General features: G+C 42.5%; 1 protein-coding gene across 1 annotated transcript in view; it reads left to right on the top strand.

Moving 5' to 3' along the window:
- The window catches only part of LOC137562808 (adhesion G protein-coupled receptor E1-like), a 103,355-nt gene extending 102,691 nt beyond the window's left edge, over positions 1-664 (top strand). The window contains exon 17 of the mRNA XM_068274516.1: positions 490-664. Coding sequence (XP_068130617.1) covers positions 490-576 — 87 coding nt within the window. The 3' untranslated portion in view covers positions 577-664. The remainder of the gene's footprint in view (positions 1-489) is intronic.
- Positions 665-18,897: the final 18,233 nt, after the last annotated feature.

The raw sequence follows: 18,897 nt of genomic DNA, 5'->3' as shown, positions 1-18,897 counted from the left end.
CGACGTCCATGACGTCGGTGACGTCATCCCGCCCCGTCGCCATGGTTCTCAACGGGATTTCCTGCTTGCGCAGATCGCCGGCGGCGATCGAAGAACATAGGGGGATGCCTATGCTAGCTACGTGATTTAAAAAAATAAATTAAAAAAAAAAAAGTGCTGCGCTGCCCGCTTGCCGCAACAATTGGAACGGCAAGGGGGTTAAGCATTTTTACAATTGAAACAGTACCTTAAAGTTGGTGAAAAAGTACTATCAAAATTATTTTGAGTATTTTCTTGCTTCTCGGTGGTTTAAGTGATATTTTATTAACAAGTTTGAAAATATCACCTAGGAGAAAACTCAAGAGAAAAAGTGAATTACATATGTGCCAAGGTGTATAAAGTGTTACTTAAGTAAAATAACATGCGTAAATCTGTAACAACATACCACTTTATTATGACTCAACTCCTACATCACTTAAGGAAAAAATTCCTTCTTATTATTCCTTTCAGACACACGTATACAGTACTTCTGTGCCAATGATCACCAAGAAGAAATGTTCAGAAGGGAAGAAGGTGCAATCGGTGTCGGACTGTTAATGGACTGTCATTAAAAAACGTCTTCTTGAGGGTTAAGTTGGAAGCTGACCACCACCATAGCTAATGATAATAAACTCTCAGAAATCTGCGTGGCTATTGTAGAATTCATGTCAAAGTCATATACACTCACCTAAAGGATTATAAGAAACACCTGTTCAATTTCTCATTAATGCAATTATCTAATCAACCAATCACATGGCAGTTGCTCCAATGCATTTAGGGGTGTGGTCCTCCTGGTCAAGACAATATCCTGAACTCCAAACTGAATGTCAGAATGGAAAAGAAAGGCGATTTAAGCAATTTTGAGCGTGGCATGGTTGTTGGTGCCAGACGGACTGGTCTGAGTATTTCACAATCTGCTCAGTTACAGGGATTTTCACGCACAACCATTTCTAGGGTGTGAAAAGGGAAAAATACCCAGTATGCGGCAGTCCTGTGGGCGAAAATGCCTTGTTGATGCTAGAGGTTAGAGGAGAATGGGTCGACTGATTCAAGCTGATAGAAGAGCAGGCAAGCCTATCTGGTAGAGACCTCTTTCCTCTTGTCTCTTCTCTGCCACCATATGAACTCATCTGTTCATATGGTGACTCATCTGCTATATTTATCCCTACATTTCAATCAGTTTGCTATTTTTTTGTTACATCACTATTTTGTGTACCGTTTTTTTATTGCTGTAAAGTCCATGTGTTACTTTGTCTTCCCTATCTAATGCACAGTGCTATGTAATATGTTATTGCTTTAAAAATGAAGTTTGTTTATAACAATAATAGGATTCTTTTGGAATTTGGACACAGAGTAACTTTAGAGAACAAGTACAATCTAGGGCATGCATAAACTGTTGTAATGGTTGTTCAGATGTTGATTTATGTTGATTTATCAGTTGGCACTGAGTAGGACAGGGCTCCAGCACATGTATGAACTGTCTTCTGACCAAACATACTCCAAGATGTGTCCAACCACTTCAGAAGCCTGAGGTGGAAGAATGGAGAATACAGCATTTGCATGGATACAACTATATCAACCATAATGAATGGTTGATATAGTTGTATCCATGCCCAGAACCAGAATAGCCCAATCAGGCCTTCTTTTCACATGCCTCTTCCCCATCCTTTTTTTATCTTCACAAACTTCGTTGTTGGTACGATGGAAGAAGTTTATGATGAGTTGAACAGCAGAATATATTGTTTCCTTCCTATTTCAGTGCTGAGCTGAATTTTGGATGTCACGCTGCTACATAGTTCTTCAGGTCAGCTATGGAAACTGCTTGTCCACAGTGTGATCAAGTGTGTTCAGTGAGTTACATGCCACTATTATTTATTTAAAGGAACACTATCAATACCCAAGTGTTCTAAAATGACTATGTACAAATAATGTCTAAGTAGCTATATAAAGATTTTCCTACTTTTCATGTTAAATATCAGAGGCAAAAGCTGTAATTCATTGTGTGTAGGATTTAGCTCTATTTGGACAAATCATTCGCATTCAATGCACAACCAGGGTTGTTTTTTTTTGCATATCAGACTAGAGAGTATTTTTCTCTGAAAGCAAAAAAAGTATGAAGAGCTGTGGAGTCACAGACAATTACAAATGTTTATAACAAGTAACATTTCCTCTGTTCTCCTACAGACAGCTTAGAAACATGGGCAGCTGCTGAGAGCAGACACACAGGGTTAACAAATGCACTGTGAGGGAATTCCCCTCCCCTCATGGTTTACTCTCCAGTCAGAATTGAGCAGACTGCTGTCAGTTCAGAGTGAAAGGAATGCGTTACAGTAAACAAAAGAGATAAGCAAGTTAAATGTACACATCCTAATTTACCAGCATTTCAGGAACTCTCTCAAACGCAGATAAAAAAAAATGTTAATCGATAGTGTTCCTTTAACTCCACCATGTGGATATCCAGCAGTGATGAGCGAAAATGGCAACATTCTTTACGCATTTATTTTCATGAAAATAATGTAATGTAAAATTTGACTTTCAAGCAAAAGGTACGATTTTCATAGCTTTTGTAAATTTTCGCATCGGGAAAGAATTTTGTTTTCATTGACCATGTTGTGTGAAATTGAAAATAGCATTTTCAAAGTGAAGTGAGGAATAAATAAAGGGAATCTGAAGTGAAAATAAATGTATGAGATAATGAATTGTATGTGTAGAAAGAAATAGAAATAGAACAGTAGTAGCAAAAAAAAAAAGTCTAATTTTGTTTCCAGTACAGGAAGAATTAAGAAACTTCAGTTGTTAGCTAAGCAAAAGAGCTTCTCTGAGCTCTCCACACAACTTGGGTTGAAGACAGTGCTGTTTTCTGAAGCACTTATACATCAACGAAACAGTGAAATACAACTACAGATAAGGTTTCACTGCAGGGAAGTTTAAAGGTCATTAGCCCTGCTCTATTTGATAGTTTGAAATACAGAGTGTACTTTGTAAACTGCAAATATTACAGAATGATGCAATGTTATTTAAAAAAGCTATATAACTGAAAATACAAATATGAGACTGGTTTTCTTTGCTACTAATGTTCTATTAATTATCTGTACTACACATACAATTCATTATATCATAAGTTTTTTTTTCTCTCTTCGGTGTCACTTTAAAGGGAACCTTAACTGAACGGGGGGTGAAGAGTTTCACTTACCTGGGGCTATTACCAGCCCCTGCAGCAGTCCTGAGCCCTCAGAGCCGTTCTGGAATCCTCCGGTCCCCCGCTGTCACTTAGTTTCGTTTTTGATGACTCACCAGTCGGCCAGCCGCCATGCGTATTATTGGACGCATTATTTACTGCAATTAGCGCTGTTGCGGACTGCACCGTGTACAAAAATACGCGTTGCCGCATTCCGCATGCGTAGATATGCAGCAACGCGTATTTGTGTACGCGTTGCGATCCGCAACAGCGCTAATTGCAGTAGGGAATGCGTCCAATAAAACGCATGGCGGCCGGCCGACTGGTGAGTCGTCAAAAACGAAACTAAGTGACAGCGGGGGACCGGAGGATTCCAGAGCGGCTCCGAGGGCACAGGACTGCTGCAGGGGGCTGGTAATAGCCCCAGGTAAGTGAAACTCTTCACCCCCCGTTCAGTTAAGGTTCCCTTTAATGTATAGCCATATGAACATTTCATGATCAGTGAGACGGTATAACTTCACAGTGTCATCAGCCAGTCTCTCTGACATTAAAGCGGAATGAAACCCAGAAATTCTTCTTTGCTCTAAAACATTATTTACAGCATATTATATACAACCACATTTTTTTTTTTACTAGAACAGCATTCAAAGGGTTAAACACAGGACACAAAAAAGCTTAATGCCAGGAAAGCTGGATGAATCCGAACTGGAGATAATGTTATCTTGTGTTCAATTGTATCAAGTGAGGAATGTAAAGAAACACTTCTCTGACACTGCAGAGTCTCCTGAACAAAGACAGACAGTCAGAAAGTATTTCTGCTTATATTCAATCATGAAAAAAAACAGTTTTGAATAAAATGCAAAGTCAGCACTCAAAGCAAAAAAGTGTACTTTGGAAACTTTTAATTTCTAAATGAATAATAATACTTATGCACAAAAGCAAATATGATAACCGCATGGCATATAAAAAGTAGGAAAACTTGTTTTTATTGAGTATTATGTCAGGGTTTTATACCACTTTAAGCTGTAGTCACTCAGTCTTTGTATAATGGCAGCAATCACTTGGTGACTGTAAAATGCCAGTGGTCTTAGGGCCTGATGGTAGGGAATGTATTTTATAGGGAACGGATAAAAATATTGCTATAGGACAACTTATTGTCCCATTTTACAACCGAGTACAGCTTTAATTAATAAAGGGCCTGATTCATCAAGCTGTGCTGCCAAGCAGCGCAGCTTAATGTCAAGGAGCGCTTGCTTTGCTTCCCTTACATGATTGCCTGTGATTGCCCTCACTCCACCCTGTGAGTAATCCTTTATACATTATCCAACGCATATGCACCAAGTGACTATTTTCCACATTTATGTTATCATTTATCATCTAATGGCCCATACTCACGGGCAACTTTTTTGGCCTGTCGCCAGCACATGTGAGCGTGTGCGCGACAGGCCGGCGACAGCCTGTCGCCAGGTCCCTCCGCATACACACGGCCGAGGGACCTGGAAACTGATGCGGCAGAAGCTGTCGCTGTTGCTCCTCCCCCCGCCGGAAGCCCAATGTATTCCTATCTTGTTGCTGTCGCTAGTCCGCGTACTCACGCGGACTAGCGACAGTTGCGGCGGAGTTGCGGCGGCAACTGTCGCCAGGCGATTGAGCGGTTCAATCGCCTGGCGACATTAGCGACGAGCGACATTTCGGGGTGCGCGCCCGTGCAACGCCGCATACTCACGGGCGACCTGTCGCCGCAACATGCGCGCGCCGTGTGTTGCGGTGACAATTGTAGCCCGTGAGTATGGGCCATAACTCTAAAACAAGGAACTTTACTTAAAATAAATCTATGATCCAACTCTGTGTAGGTATGAAAGGAGTTTGCACAGATTCCCTTTGATCTCAGCAGGATTCCAGAAGTAAAAGCCATCTAAACAGGTCTATTGTCTCTAATGTCAACATACAAATACTCATCAAAGGACCTTCTCTCTGCCTGCCCTCCCAAGAAACAATTACAAATTAACAACTCACTAGCTCTCCTCTTAAAATCCTTTGGGATACTCAAGAAAAGCAGAAGGGGGAGGAGAGGTAGTGGATCAAAGTCTAAAAAACATAAGTGTCCCCAGGAAAGCTCAATCACAGCCACTCTCTGCAATGCTAGATCGACAAATAATAAGACTGCAACTATACATGACCTAATAGAGATCTCTGATTTGACCTTTTTGACAGAGAAAGAAAAGTAGTTTATCCTGCGCTAGCTTCAGCTAGGTATGGCCCTTTAAATATATGTTATGCCCACGGTGCTGCTCCCTCCACTGGGTGGTGCCAGAAATCTAGCGTATGGGGAACAAGAGAACAAGGGTGCGCTCCTATGGTGCATTAACTTTTTATTTCAAAATTCCACGCTAAAAACAATTGCACTTACAGTGTGTGTGCAAGTTTTGCACATGTAGGGGGCCGCCAGCGAGTATCACCCACGTCTTGAGCCTGGCCAGGGCTTCAAGGATCCGTCTGCGATGGTGAGCAGGGGGACTGGGGACAAACCGCCGGCTCCCACACCTCTCGGCAAGCCGTCTGATCGTCACAGCGCGTTTCGGCGCTTAGCCACGCCTTCTTCCGGCTCAAGACGTGGGTGATACTCACTTTTTGACAGAGACCTGGCTTGGGAAACATGCAGGGCCAACTCTTGAAGCAACGGTGCCAACCAATTATTCAGTTTTGCACTGTGAGAGACAAGTCCGCAAGGGTGGGGGGGGTTGCCATATGCTTCAGATCCTCTTTGAACATAAGGCCCCTGCCCATAGTCCCCACTGAAACCTTTGAATGTCTTGCAGCCCAACTGTCAGCAGAAGTAAACATCAACATATTGCTCATATACCGCCCCCCAGAAAATGGTCCAGCCTTTCTTAAGGAAATATCTGAACTCTTATCCTGCTTAACAGTGGAACACCCTAGATGGATCATCCTGGGAGATTTTAATGCATGGGTGGAAGATCACGACTCCCGCCTAGGACGTGAACTACTGCTCATAATGAGTGAACTGGGTTTCTCTCAGGCTGTCAACCTCCCCACCCACAAGAAAGGGCACACCCTGGATCTTATATTTCATTCCGGACTTTTAATATCACACATGGATATAAACCCAGTGGTATGGTCAGATCACCACACCATCCACTTCTCTCTGACAGCACCAGCGATAAAACACAGAGGGAAAGAACTCATAAAATACCGTTCTCTGAAAGATGTCTCACCCCAGCACGTTCAGAATACCCTCAACTTCGACGCATTAACCAATCGTTGCGCAGACCCAGACTCCATGGTCCTGATGTACAACCATGCAGTGTCATCTGCCTACGACGCCCTTGCTCCAGTTCGCATTAAACGGTCTACACCACTTCACCATGCACGGTGGTTTGACAGCTCACTAAAGGACCTAAAGAAAGAAGTGCGCAGACTAGAAAGGAAGTGGCGAAAATCTCAGAAAATCCTCCTACCTATCACAGGAGATCGCAAAGGCCACCAACAGGCCAGCCCAACTATTTCGCACAGTTGATAGACTATGTAACCCATCCTGTCTAAAACCTACTATAACTCCCTCAAAGGAGCTATGCGAGAAATTTGCTTGCTACTTTGCTGACAAAGTATCCTCTATTCGGTCTCTCATTCAGTCCACAGCACCTAAGACTTATTCAACTCATGGAAATAGTTGCAAAAACAACCTAACACCCTGGACTGACTTCAAAAGTATTAGTGAGGAAGAGATCTCAGACATCCTCCGTCGCCTCCGCCAGACAACCTGCGACCTGGACCCTGGACCAACTAAACATATGCTGAAATGCCCTGACCTGCTTGGTCCAGCATTTCACAAAATAGTAAATTGCTCTCTGCAAGCAGGGAGGTTTCCTACCTCTCTAAAAGAAGGAATCATCAAGCCCCTTCTTAAAAAACCTTCCATGGATCCAGATGCTATGAGCAGCTACAGACCTGTCTCCAACCTTCCCTTCTTAGGTAAAGTTATTGAAAAGGCTGTCTATCTGCAACTTGAAACCAGGCTGTCAGTAAACAACATCCTGGACCCTCTACAATCTGGCTTTAAGAAACACCACAGCTGTGAAACAGCCCTCATCCAAGTCTGCAACGATCTGCTCATGGCAAGGGACAGAGGGGAATGCTCCATCCTAATCCTGTTGGATCTCTTAGCGGCTTTTGATACAGTTTACCACGAAATCCTGCTTAACAGACTGCAGGAGTACTGTGGCATCAGTGGATCAGTCCTCCAGTGGTTCAGATCATTCCTGACTGACAGAACACAGAGAGTATCCCTAGATCCTATAATGTCCAAACCTGCACCTCTACAATTCGGAGTGCCACAAGGATCAATCCTATCCCCTCTGCTGTTTGCAATCTACATGTTGCCACTCGGTACACATATCCAACGTCATGGCCTGACGTACCACTGCTACGCCGATGACACACAGCTATACCTGTCCTTCAAACCTGGTGGAACAGACCCTACTCCAAAAATAAACTCTTGCTTAGCTGAGCTACAGGCATGGATGAATGATAACTGGCTGAAACTGAATGCTGACAAAACTGAGGTCCTGTTTGTCCAAAGCCATCACTCACCATCAAAACAGCTCTATCCTAAAGCAACACCAATCAGGATTGGGAATTCAGGCATAAACAGCTCCAACCTTGTGCGCAGCCTTGGCGTACTAATCGATGGGGAATTGAGTTTCAGAAAACAAATTTCATCTGTAGTTAAATCTTCCTACTTTCATCTGAAGAACATTGCAAAGATTAAACATCTGATTCCCCCAGAGGATCTTCCAACCCTAGTCCACGCCTTCATCACATCACGGCTGGACTACTGCAATGCCCTTCATGCTGGCCTCCCCAAAAAGGACCTGCGTCGCCTGCAATTAGTGCAGAATGCTGCTGCCAGATTGCTAACAAACCAGCCTCGCCACTGTCACATTACACTTCGCTCACTGCACTGGCTACCAGTAGAATGGAGAATACTCTTCAAGATTGGACTGCTGACATTCAAATCCCTGCACAATCTGGGCCCTGGATACATGAAGGACTTGCTGAAGCTGCACCACACCTCTCACAACCTCAGATCAGCAAGTTCTATAAACTTGGCCACTCCCAGAGTGCACCTCAAAAAATCTGGAGATAGAGCCTTCTGTCATGCTGTCCCTACTCTTTGGAACTCCCTGCCACACCCAGTAAAGACAGCACCATCCCTGGAGCTATTCAAATTCAGACTGAAAAGCCACCTGTTTAGCCTGGCATTTCCAGACTTATAAAATTCTTCCTCTGTACCACGATGGTCGGAGCCATGCTTATGCGCTTTGAGTCCCACGGGAGAAAAGCGATTTACAAATGTTATTTGTTGTTGTTGTTATTGTTGTTACATAGCAGTGCTGGCTTCTATGTAAGGAGTCTACCTTCCTTAGTTATGAGCTTTGCTTACATAGCAACGCGCGTAACTTTAACTGCGGGCGGTCCTGTGAAATATGGTTACCACTATGTAAATAAAAATAGTAGCGGCTGCAAGTGAAGTATTGTGGTAACGATACTTCACGGGACCGCCCGCAGTTAAAGTTACGCACATTGCTATGTAAGCAAAGTGCATAACTAAGGAAGGCAGCGAGCGCTGCTATGTAAGGCAGGCAAACCGGGCACTCCTTCACATTTAGCTGCTCTGCTTTAGCAATCAGGCCCATAATCTATATGTATAATAGAGTAAGTGCCTCAACCTTCAAACAAGAAGAAGAAGTAGCGCCCTGCCCCCAGGGCCGGTCCAAGCAAGAAGAAGGGGCTGGTCCAAGCAAGAAGAAGAAGTAGTGTCATATCAAACCAAGGGCAAAGAGGGATAATTTGCATATTCAGTAGCAGTGCATTGTGGGTAACCATAAATGTCCACTTATAGCTGAATTATTGCAGATTTGCTTCTGTTTTAAGAAGGAAAATTACACCAAGCTTTGCTTTTTTTAGTAGGAGGGCTTTTTGGTCTCTTTTATCCTCCTATATACATTCAGAGTGGTTTGGGTCGCCCTGAGCTGCTTGGTTACTCTGTTGTACTGGTCCAAGCCCTATCTCATACAGCCATATCAATCCCTGCCAAGTACTGATGAAGACCAAAAGTCAGAAATAGGCTATCACATGTGGGATTGATATGACTATGTAAAATTTAAAGCTATAAGGCTTGATTCACAAAGCGGTGCAAACTGTTTAGCACAGGTGTGCTAAACAGTTAGCACGTGAAGTGCCGTTCGCGGACTTTTGTGCGTGCAAAGTGCCGTGATTTGCGCTATTGCGGTCTTTTACGTGCGCAATTTGCCGCAATCGCGCAAATCGCGTCACTTTGCGCACGCAAAAGTCTGCGAACGGCACTTCACGTGCTAACTGTTTAGTACACCCGTGCTTAACAGCTCGCACGGCTTTGTGAATCAGGCCCATAGGCTTGCTTGACTTACCAAGGGTGAAAAGGAATAATTTGCATATTTAGTAGCGGTGCATTGTGGGTAACCACAAATGTTCACTTATAGCTGAATTATTGCAGATTTGCTTCTGTTTTAAGAAGGCAAATTACACCAAGCTTTGCTTTTTTTTAGTAGGAGGGCTTTTTGGTCTCTTTTATCCTCCTATATACATTCTTAGTAGTTTGGGTCACCCTGAGCTGCTTGGTTACTCTGTTGTACTGGTCCAAGCCCTATCTCATACAGCCATATCAATCCCTGCCAAGTACTGATGAGGACCAAAAGTTTGAAATAGGCTGTCACATGTGGGTCTGATATGACTGTGTAAAATGTAAAGCTATAGGGCCTGATTCACAAAGCAATGCAACCTGTTTAGCATGGGTGTGCTAAACAGTTAGCACGTGAAGTGCCGCGATTCGTGTGATCGTGGTCTTTTGCGTGCACAATTTGCTGTGAATCGCACGATTGTGGAGTTTTGCGCGCGCAAAGTGCTGCGATTCGCGGCAAATTGCGCGCGCAAAAGACCGCTATCGCGCAAATCGCGGCACTTTGCGCGTGCAAAAGTCCGTGAACGGCACTTCACGTGCTAACTGTTTAGCACACCCGTGCTAAACAGTTTGCACCGCTTTGTGAATCAGGCCCATAGGCTTGCTTGACTTACCAAGGGTGAAAAGGAATAATTTGCATATTTAGTAGCGGTGCATTGTGGGTAACCACAAATGTTCACTTATAGCTGAATTATTGCAGATTTGCTTCTGTTTTAAGAAGCCAAATTACACCAAGCTTTGATTTTTTTAGTAGAAGGTCTTTTTGGTCCCTTTTATCCCCCTATACATTCTGAGTGGTTTGGGTCACCCTGAGCTGCTTGGTTACTCTGTTGTACTGGCCCAAGCCCTATCTCATACAGCTGTATCAATCCTTGCCGTGTACAGATGAAGACCAAAAGTCTGAAACAGGCTGTCACATGTGGGTTTGATATGGCTGTGTAAAATTTAAAGCTAAAGGCTTGCTATACACCAGTGGATCTGGATGCTTGCTTGGGTTACTAAGAGTGAAAAAAAGTAATTGGCATATTTAGTAGCAGTGCATTGTGGGTAACCACAAATGTTCACTTATAGCTGAATTATTACAGATTTCCTTCTGTTTTAAAAAGGCAAATTACACCAATACAGTGGGTGGCATTGCAGGAAGTGACAACAGTGGAACCCACGCTGGAACACGGAAGAGGTGAGGCATCCTCGCCCGCTGTCTCTTACTAATAGTGGCGGCTGCTACTGTGCTTAACCAGGAGGGGGAGCGCACATGGGGGACCCAGGTGAGGGAGGGGGGGTTCCTGCTGAGCTTAAGCTGGAGGGGGAGCACACATGAGGGACCCAGTTGAGGGGGCGTCCGACCCCCCTCCCCGCCGCTGTGCCCAATACCCCCTTCCTGCCCTCTACCCCCTTATGCGGCGTATGCTACGCTGCGGGTCGGCTAGTAGTTATGATTTGTTTATAAAAAAAAATAATAAATTAAAAGAAATGTATGAATGATGGCTGATAAACTTTATATGTAGGTTTATAATTTTTTTTTTTTTTAAGCAAATTTATACTGTTTTTTTGCGAGATGATAATGTTACAGCCTCCATACACATATGACTACTACAGTTCTTCAAACGTATAATGAACTGTTATTAAAATTGTAGAGTAATGAGGATGATATATGTTTATGTCTGTTCAAAAAGGAAAGTAAACACCTATTTAAATGGAAGATCCACACTCCTGTATTTTGAAAAAAAAAAAAAGATCTGGGGCTTCCTTCCACCCATTTCAGGCAGGACGTGCCATCGGCGCCGCTACGCAGGCTCTGGGTCTTCTCCAGTGGCGCACCCGACCTGGCCAGGCCGGCTTCAAGTCATTAAAATCAAACTGTTTGGGTTTGGGCATAAATTTGTCTCCTGGGTAAAAGCATTATACCGTGCCCCAATGGCTGGGATAAAAACCGGTGGTGCTATCTCTTGTCCATTTCCGTTGTCTCGGGGCACCCGTTAGGGATGTCCAATGTCTCCTTATCTATTTGCATTAGCCATTGAACCATTGGCAATTTTATCAAGAGACTCAACCGAGGTCAAGGGAATACCAGTTGGCTCGCTCATTGAAAAAGTTTCAATGTATGCAGATGATACTGTATTGTACCTGGGAGATCCGGAGGACTCTCTTAAAGCTGCCCTTTCTATAATTAATGAGTTTGGGGACTATTCTGGCCTTAGAGTAAATTGGGAGAAATCTGTTTTAATGCCTTTAGATAATTATGATACTAATTGCTATCCCAGCCCACTACAATGGGTAACAAAATTTAAATATCTAGGTATCTATGTTAGTAAACACTCAACAGACTTCTTTAATCTTAGGTTTCGTTCACACTGCACGTGTTTCCATATGCGTTTTGGAAACGCGTGCGGGGGGGCCGACACGCAGGACATCAGACATTGCATAGAGTGCAATGTCTGATGTTCACACAGCATGCGTTCCGGACCTGTGCGGTCCGGGAACGCATGCTGCGCGCAGATTTTACAAAAACGCGCGGCTGTCCCATTCACTTTTCAGTGATGGGATCAGCCACGCAACGCATACGAACGCAGACATGCGTGCGTTCGTAAGCGTTGCGGTCCGCATTTTGTAGTCTGAACGGGCCCTTAATGTGCAACCAGTCGTGGACAAACTCAAACAAAAAAGTGGTGGGAGACTCTTCCTCTTTCCCTGACTGGCAAAATCAATATTTTCAAAATAATATTTTTTCCCAAATTTCTCTACATTTTACGCCAAACACCAATAATCATTCCTAAGTATTTTCTTTTTAAGAAACTACATTCCTTAATCTCCAGCTTCATCGGGGTAGAGAATGTACCGAGAGTTAGTCTCCTTACGCTGCATCTACCAGCAGACCAAGGTGGTTTGGCATTACCCAACATGCACCTGTATTATTGTGCTGCTGTCCTGGTAACAGTACGGTGGTGGTTCTCTCAAGATACATACATGCTGCTATTGCAGTGGAAGTGGCTAGACTGGGCTCTTATGAAAGGCTCACTCTTCTGGCTTTCAGAGGGACTAAGAGTGACTGCAGGTGTACAACCCCTATGTTTACTACGGTTAAAAGTTGGAAGGGTATGCTTCAATATACTGGTGGAGCAAATATGTTATCTCCCCACACTCCTATCTGGGACAACCCCTTCCTAATACACTTCTCGCAAATTCCAGACCCTGGGATATGGGCCCTTCAGGGTATTAAGCCCATACAGCACATTGTGGGTGAAGAGGGTCTACTGTCCTTCAATGCTCTCAAACATACTTTCAGTTTACCAAACAAAATGTTTTTCAGGTATTTGCAAATTCGCCATGCATATAGCGTGCAATTCAAGACTGGTAGACTGTCCTTGGCATCTTGTGATCTAGAACAAATATTAATGCTGAAGGACCTAGATAAATCTTTCTCAGTCATTTAGTTTGCTCTTATGAATAATAACACGCACAGTTTGGCAAGATGCCAATCCAGATGGAATGAGGAAGTGCCGGGGTTGGATTTTCCGACATGATTGAACATGTTTTCTGGGCAAATCTGCAAACATGATTGAGCGTTTTTTCTGGGCAAATCTGCCGACATGATTAAAAACATGTTTTCTGGGCAAATCCGTTGACATGATTGAACGTATTTTCTGGGCAAATCTGTTAAATGATTAAAAGTATTTTCTGGGCAAATCTGTTAAATGATTGAAAGTATTTTCTGGGCAAATCTGCCACATTATTGAACAAGTTTTCTGGTTAAATCTGCCGACATGGTTGAGCATATTTTCTGAGCAAATTTGCTCAAATTACGTGTATGAGTCTTTAGGCAGACAGGTAACTTACAGCACAATTGTAGGGAGGTATATCAAGTCTGCCATATTTATTCCCTTTTAAGCAATACCAGTTGCCTGGCTCATCCTGCTGATCCTCAACATTTAATACTTTTAGCCACAGAACCTGAACAAGCATGCAGCAGATTAGGTGTTTCTGACATTGTTGGTTCTGACAAGATTAGCTGCATGCTTGTTTCTGTTGTGCGATTCAGACATTACTTCAGCCAAATACATCAGCAGGACAGCCAGGCAATTGGCATTGTTCAAAAAGAAATTAATATGGCAGCCTCCATATAACTCTCACTTCAGTTGTTCTTTAAATAATTAGGCCCCTGTTTACACATTAAATCTGCCACATGATTGAACGTATTTTCTGGGCAAATTTGCCACATGATTGAATATATTTTCTGGGCAAATCTGCCGCATGATTGAATGTGTTTTATGGCCAAATCTGCCACATGATTGAACATGTTTTCTAGGCAAATCTGTCAATATGATTGAACATTTTTTACGGGAAAAGGGTTAAAGCGGACCCAAACCAAACATTTTTTTAATTCAAAATATTTAGTTGCACCACTCTGACACATACAATATAAATAAACACTCCTTCAAGCCTATGAGCATTTCAGTGCATGCTTTTCACCCTTCTCTTTGCATAACTAGGGTTATACAGGTGGCAGCCATTAGCAATTCCTCCTTTGCTGGACACCATATACTCCACCAGTTTGCCGGATTATTTGCCGGCAGTATGAAAGGAAGGGAGGGGTTTCTCCAATAAATGTAAAATATTTTATATTTGTTATCATGCAGCTGAAAAAAGGCTGCTATTTATTATTATAATTTAGAAAATAGATTTTATTTCTGTAATCTTGTATTTTTACTTTGGGTCCACTTTAACAAAACTTGGGGCCACTGTATTTGCTCTGAAATTTTTAATTATAGTTAACTCCGCCCTTATTCCGGTCATGGACACGCTAATTTTTTTGCTACGGCGCACTTCACGTGTCGCAGGTTACATCCATACCCACTTTTTTGCCACAGTGCACTTCATGCGCTGTAGAATGTAGCCTCACCTATTGTGCACCGTGGGTCATCAACTACCCCAGATTTTGGTCAAGCACCTGCATAGCAACCCCCCCCAAAAAAATCCTGGAACCACCACTGGCTTCCCACATGTACCTGTCTAGCATAACAAAGGTACATACAGAATGTAACCTATACAAAGGCCTGTAATACAACTATTTTGATAAAATTACTGAAGTACTTTTAGATCTCTACCTACACAGATGTACATAATAATTTGTTGTTATTTATCCTGTGGGCACTACATGTATTTGGCAACCAATAAATTAGTAGCTATACATCGTTAACTATACAGAGGGCTTATCACGTTGGTGTGTGACAAAATTACGTACAGATAAATTCACAACAACAGTACAATGTGTAGTCGTAGACCGGTCAGAACTTGTGCACAAGTTTAGCGATATCAAGGTACAAAGTTGTTATGATAAATTGTAGTCAATTTGAGCAGGGTCATGCACGTGTTTCAGATGTAAGTCGTATTACAAGGATCAGACAGTAACAGAGTCAGGGACAGGCCGAGTTGGTAACGTAAATCAGATAGCTACTGTACAGTATGACTAGACAGAGACGAGGTCAGGAGGCAAGCAAAAAGTTGGTAAACATATGAATCATACAATAGATGTTACTTCAATAATACCACTAGGATATTACGAATTAATTACAAAATAGATAATCAATACGAAAATAACAAACGACTGACTAACTGGACTAAATATATGTTGGGCGTCTACAATATATTAAAGTAGATCAAGAGTAGCTAGGTAGGCCAAGATCCAGCGAACTGATTATCATCAAGGCCAGTGAGCAATTGCCTTGCTTGGTCTAGTATACCCTAGAAGAGGGAATGAGCCCTGCCCTACATGAGGATGGTGAAGCGTTAGACACGCCTCCTTAGTCTGTATCTGTAAGAACCGCTCTGGCTCTTGTGTTTGCGCCTTGTCATGATTTGCCGCTCGAGGGACGCCGGGGATGCCTTCTGAAGCTGACAGCGCTGGAAATTCCCCGTGCGAGCGAGTACCAGAGAAGATGTCGTGGGAAACTTTGCAGGATCCGCCGGACTGAGGTGAAATTGTTACAGGACTGCATCAAATGTACCTTAGTTTCCATTAAAACTGTACCTATATCGAGGTTCATATGGAGGCATCAATATCTAACTTGACTACCATTACAGCAGTACCTATAGCTTGTTACCTGTTTGTAGGCCTGTATCACATGTACCTGTTTACCACTGTTGTAGTATATGTAGATAGTTACTTTTTTTTAAATCCTAAACTACATGCAACTGGCTACTGTTACAGTAGTACCTACAGCTAGCTACGTATACTGAGGACTGCATCACAAGTACTTTGTTTAATTTTCAATAGTTCCTATAGAAAGTTACCTATAACGAACAATACACCTCTTTCCTATTATTTATTTAGAGTGCAATATATGTGAGTGATTAACAGTAAAGTAGTAATTACATTAGATCTATCTATTTTAAATGTTATTACACAACTATTGTTCCTATATATATGCCTCTTATATTGTGTGTTCTACAATGCCCCTGACTAGCAATATTCAAGTAACTGTAAATCACTATCTGTACTAAGGCCTTCAACACATGCATCTAGCTACCATTTCTGCTGCATCTATACTGTAGATTTTTACCAATTCAGAAAGTTTATATTTTAGTACTGTCCTTCAGGCCCTCTAGCAATAGGTTAAAGTAGGCCCCATTTTCTTACTATCTCATGATCACGCTGGGTGTGACGAGATAACAGGTACAGTAAATACAATACAGAATGAGGTCTAGACCAGTCAGTACTTGTGCACAAGTTGTCGAGGTACAAAATCGTTAAACAAATCGTAGTCAATTTGAGCAGTGTCATACACATATATCAGATGTCAAATCACAAGGATCAGTCAATAACTGAGTCAGAGACAGGCCGAGTGGATAACAGGAATCAGATGACTGAGGTACAGAATCGACAGGCAAGAGCGGAGTCAAGAGGAAGGCAAAAGTCGGTACACAGATAAATATACAATAGGTATGTTTTTCTAGTAAATTACAATTTACAGCTATCAATGAACAACTAAACGACTGACTAACTGGAGTACATATATATGGTGTGTACCACCATATATGATGTATCTCAAGAAGCTAGCTAGGGCCAAGAACCAGCGAATTGATTAGAATCAAGGCCAGTTAGCAACTGAAACTCCTGGCCTTATATACTGTGCAGATGATTCCAGCGTGGCTAATGACCTCACTGCTGACACCTATGCACCCGCCTCCTGAGTCTATAAAAAAACCACCTGATCTCGCGCGCGAGCGTTCAGTCACATCGCGCACCCGTGGATGACGGAGCTCGGCTGCAGGGATGCTGGGGACGCTAGATGGCGGTGAAACAACAGATTGCACACGCACGTGTAACAGCCGACACGCCATGACAGACGCCGCGGGACTCAGCGCTGACAGGTGAGTTTGTTACACCTATTTAGTCAAAATAGCGGTGGTACATTTTACATTACCTATTCCCATTTGCAGGACAGGTCCTCTTATTTTCTCTCAATTGTTAATTATTGCCATGCTGTGCATCCAATCACCATTTAGCTCTTGATGCAGGACAGTATGTGTCACATGGTGATTGGTTTCACAATATGGTGATGATCTACACTAAAGAAATTAACAGGCTTTGTCGTGTAGTCAGAAGCAGGTAATGTGCAGCGCTGTATTGCTTCTCTGCATTGTATTAGTTGAGTACCTAGGACCTCCTGCAATTGTGACAATTTTTTATCCCCATGCTGCCATCTTACTCCTTTCTGCTTCTCCCTTTTTTTCCCCTTTTTTTAGTAATAGTTTAATATTCTACCATATTATAATTTTTATTATTATTTATTGACATAAAATTACATCTCCTGTAGCATTTTACAGAGTACATAGTAATGTCATTTACTGTCCTTAGAGAAGCTCATAATTCTAGCATACACATAGTCTAATAGTGTTTTTTTTAAGTATTAATATAGCAGTGACCTCTTCTGCAGCATATTACATTGCATACAGTCATGTCACTTACTGTCCTTAGAAGAGCTCACAATGTAATCCTGATATGTTGATAGTCTGATGTTTTACCATATTATTACTATGTATTTATATAGCACTTGCAACTTCTGCAGCACTGCACAGGGTACATAGTCATTTTATTGACATTCAATCGAATCTCGGCTAAGGTCACTAACTAATCAGTAAGAAGTTATTGGGTATGTCTACGTAACATTGAAGGAGGGGAGGTCTCTTGATCGTACCCTTAGTGGCTGTAGATCTTGAGTGGTTTGAATCCAACAGGGAAAAAATACCACAGAAATGTTAGAATTAATTAGAATGTGGATGGATATTTTAATGCTTCTTTCTCATGACCCATGACCACTGTACCGTTACATGGTCACGCCCATTTTTTTTTTTTGCCGTGGTTCTTTACGAGAGCTGCACACGTATTTTCCTTTGTTGTACAGGGGTGCCCAGGATCTTTCAGGATCATAGGAACACCCCTGGCCCACACTAAGGATGATGTTTATTAGTCTTGCATGTGCCTTATGTATGTCTGGGGGGCTGTATTTGATTATATTGTGCATGTTGCCTTTGGTACCACAAACCTTCTAGCATTTTATATCAGTTTTGTTCTTTCTCTTATTTCCTGCAACATGATTGGAGTATTTAGTTGGTTTTGGAAGTCCTTAATTGTCTTATCCATTTCCTTCAGTTTTGCAACTATTTGTTTCTTTGGGGGGGGGGGGGGGGGGGGGGTATGGGCATTGATTGGAATTTCTATGTGGAGGTCCCTGAAGTAGTGGAGCCACTTGTGCACATTGTTGATGTGAAGAGGTATTTTCTTGGGTTTTCTATCAATTTCGCACCATAAGACGCACCTGACCATAAGACGCACCTAGGTTTAGGGGGAAAAAATTAGGGAAAAAAATCTATACTAAACCTGGTGTGTCCATGGTGCAGGGGTGTTTTATGGAGCTTCTTTAACCAAACGGTCTCCATAATCCCTCCTTAGTTACAATAATCCCATCCCCAGTTACTGTAATACCCCCCAGTTACAATAATCTCCCCCCTTAGTTACTGTAAAAAAAAACCTAGTTACACTAATATCCCACAGTTACAGTAATCTACCCTCAGTTACAGCTACCCCCCAGTTAAAGTAATACCCATCCTAGATATAGCATTACCCCTAGTTACTATCCCCAGTTACAGTATTACCCCCTCCTTACAGTAATGCAGTTAC

The sequence above is a fragment of the Hyperolius riggenbachi genome, chromosome 3 (assembly GCF_040937935.1).
Source record: "Hyperolius riggenbachi isolate aHypRig1 chromosome 3, aHypRig1.pri, whole genome shotgun sequence".
Classification (NCBI taxonomy): Eukaryota; Metazoa; Chordata; class Amphibia; order Anura; family Hyperoliidae; genus Hyperolius; species Hyperolius riggenbachi.
This window is presented reverse-complemented; position numbering and strand designations above follow the sequence as displayed.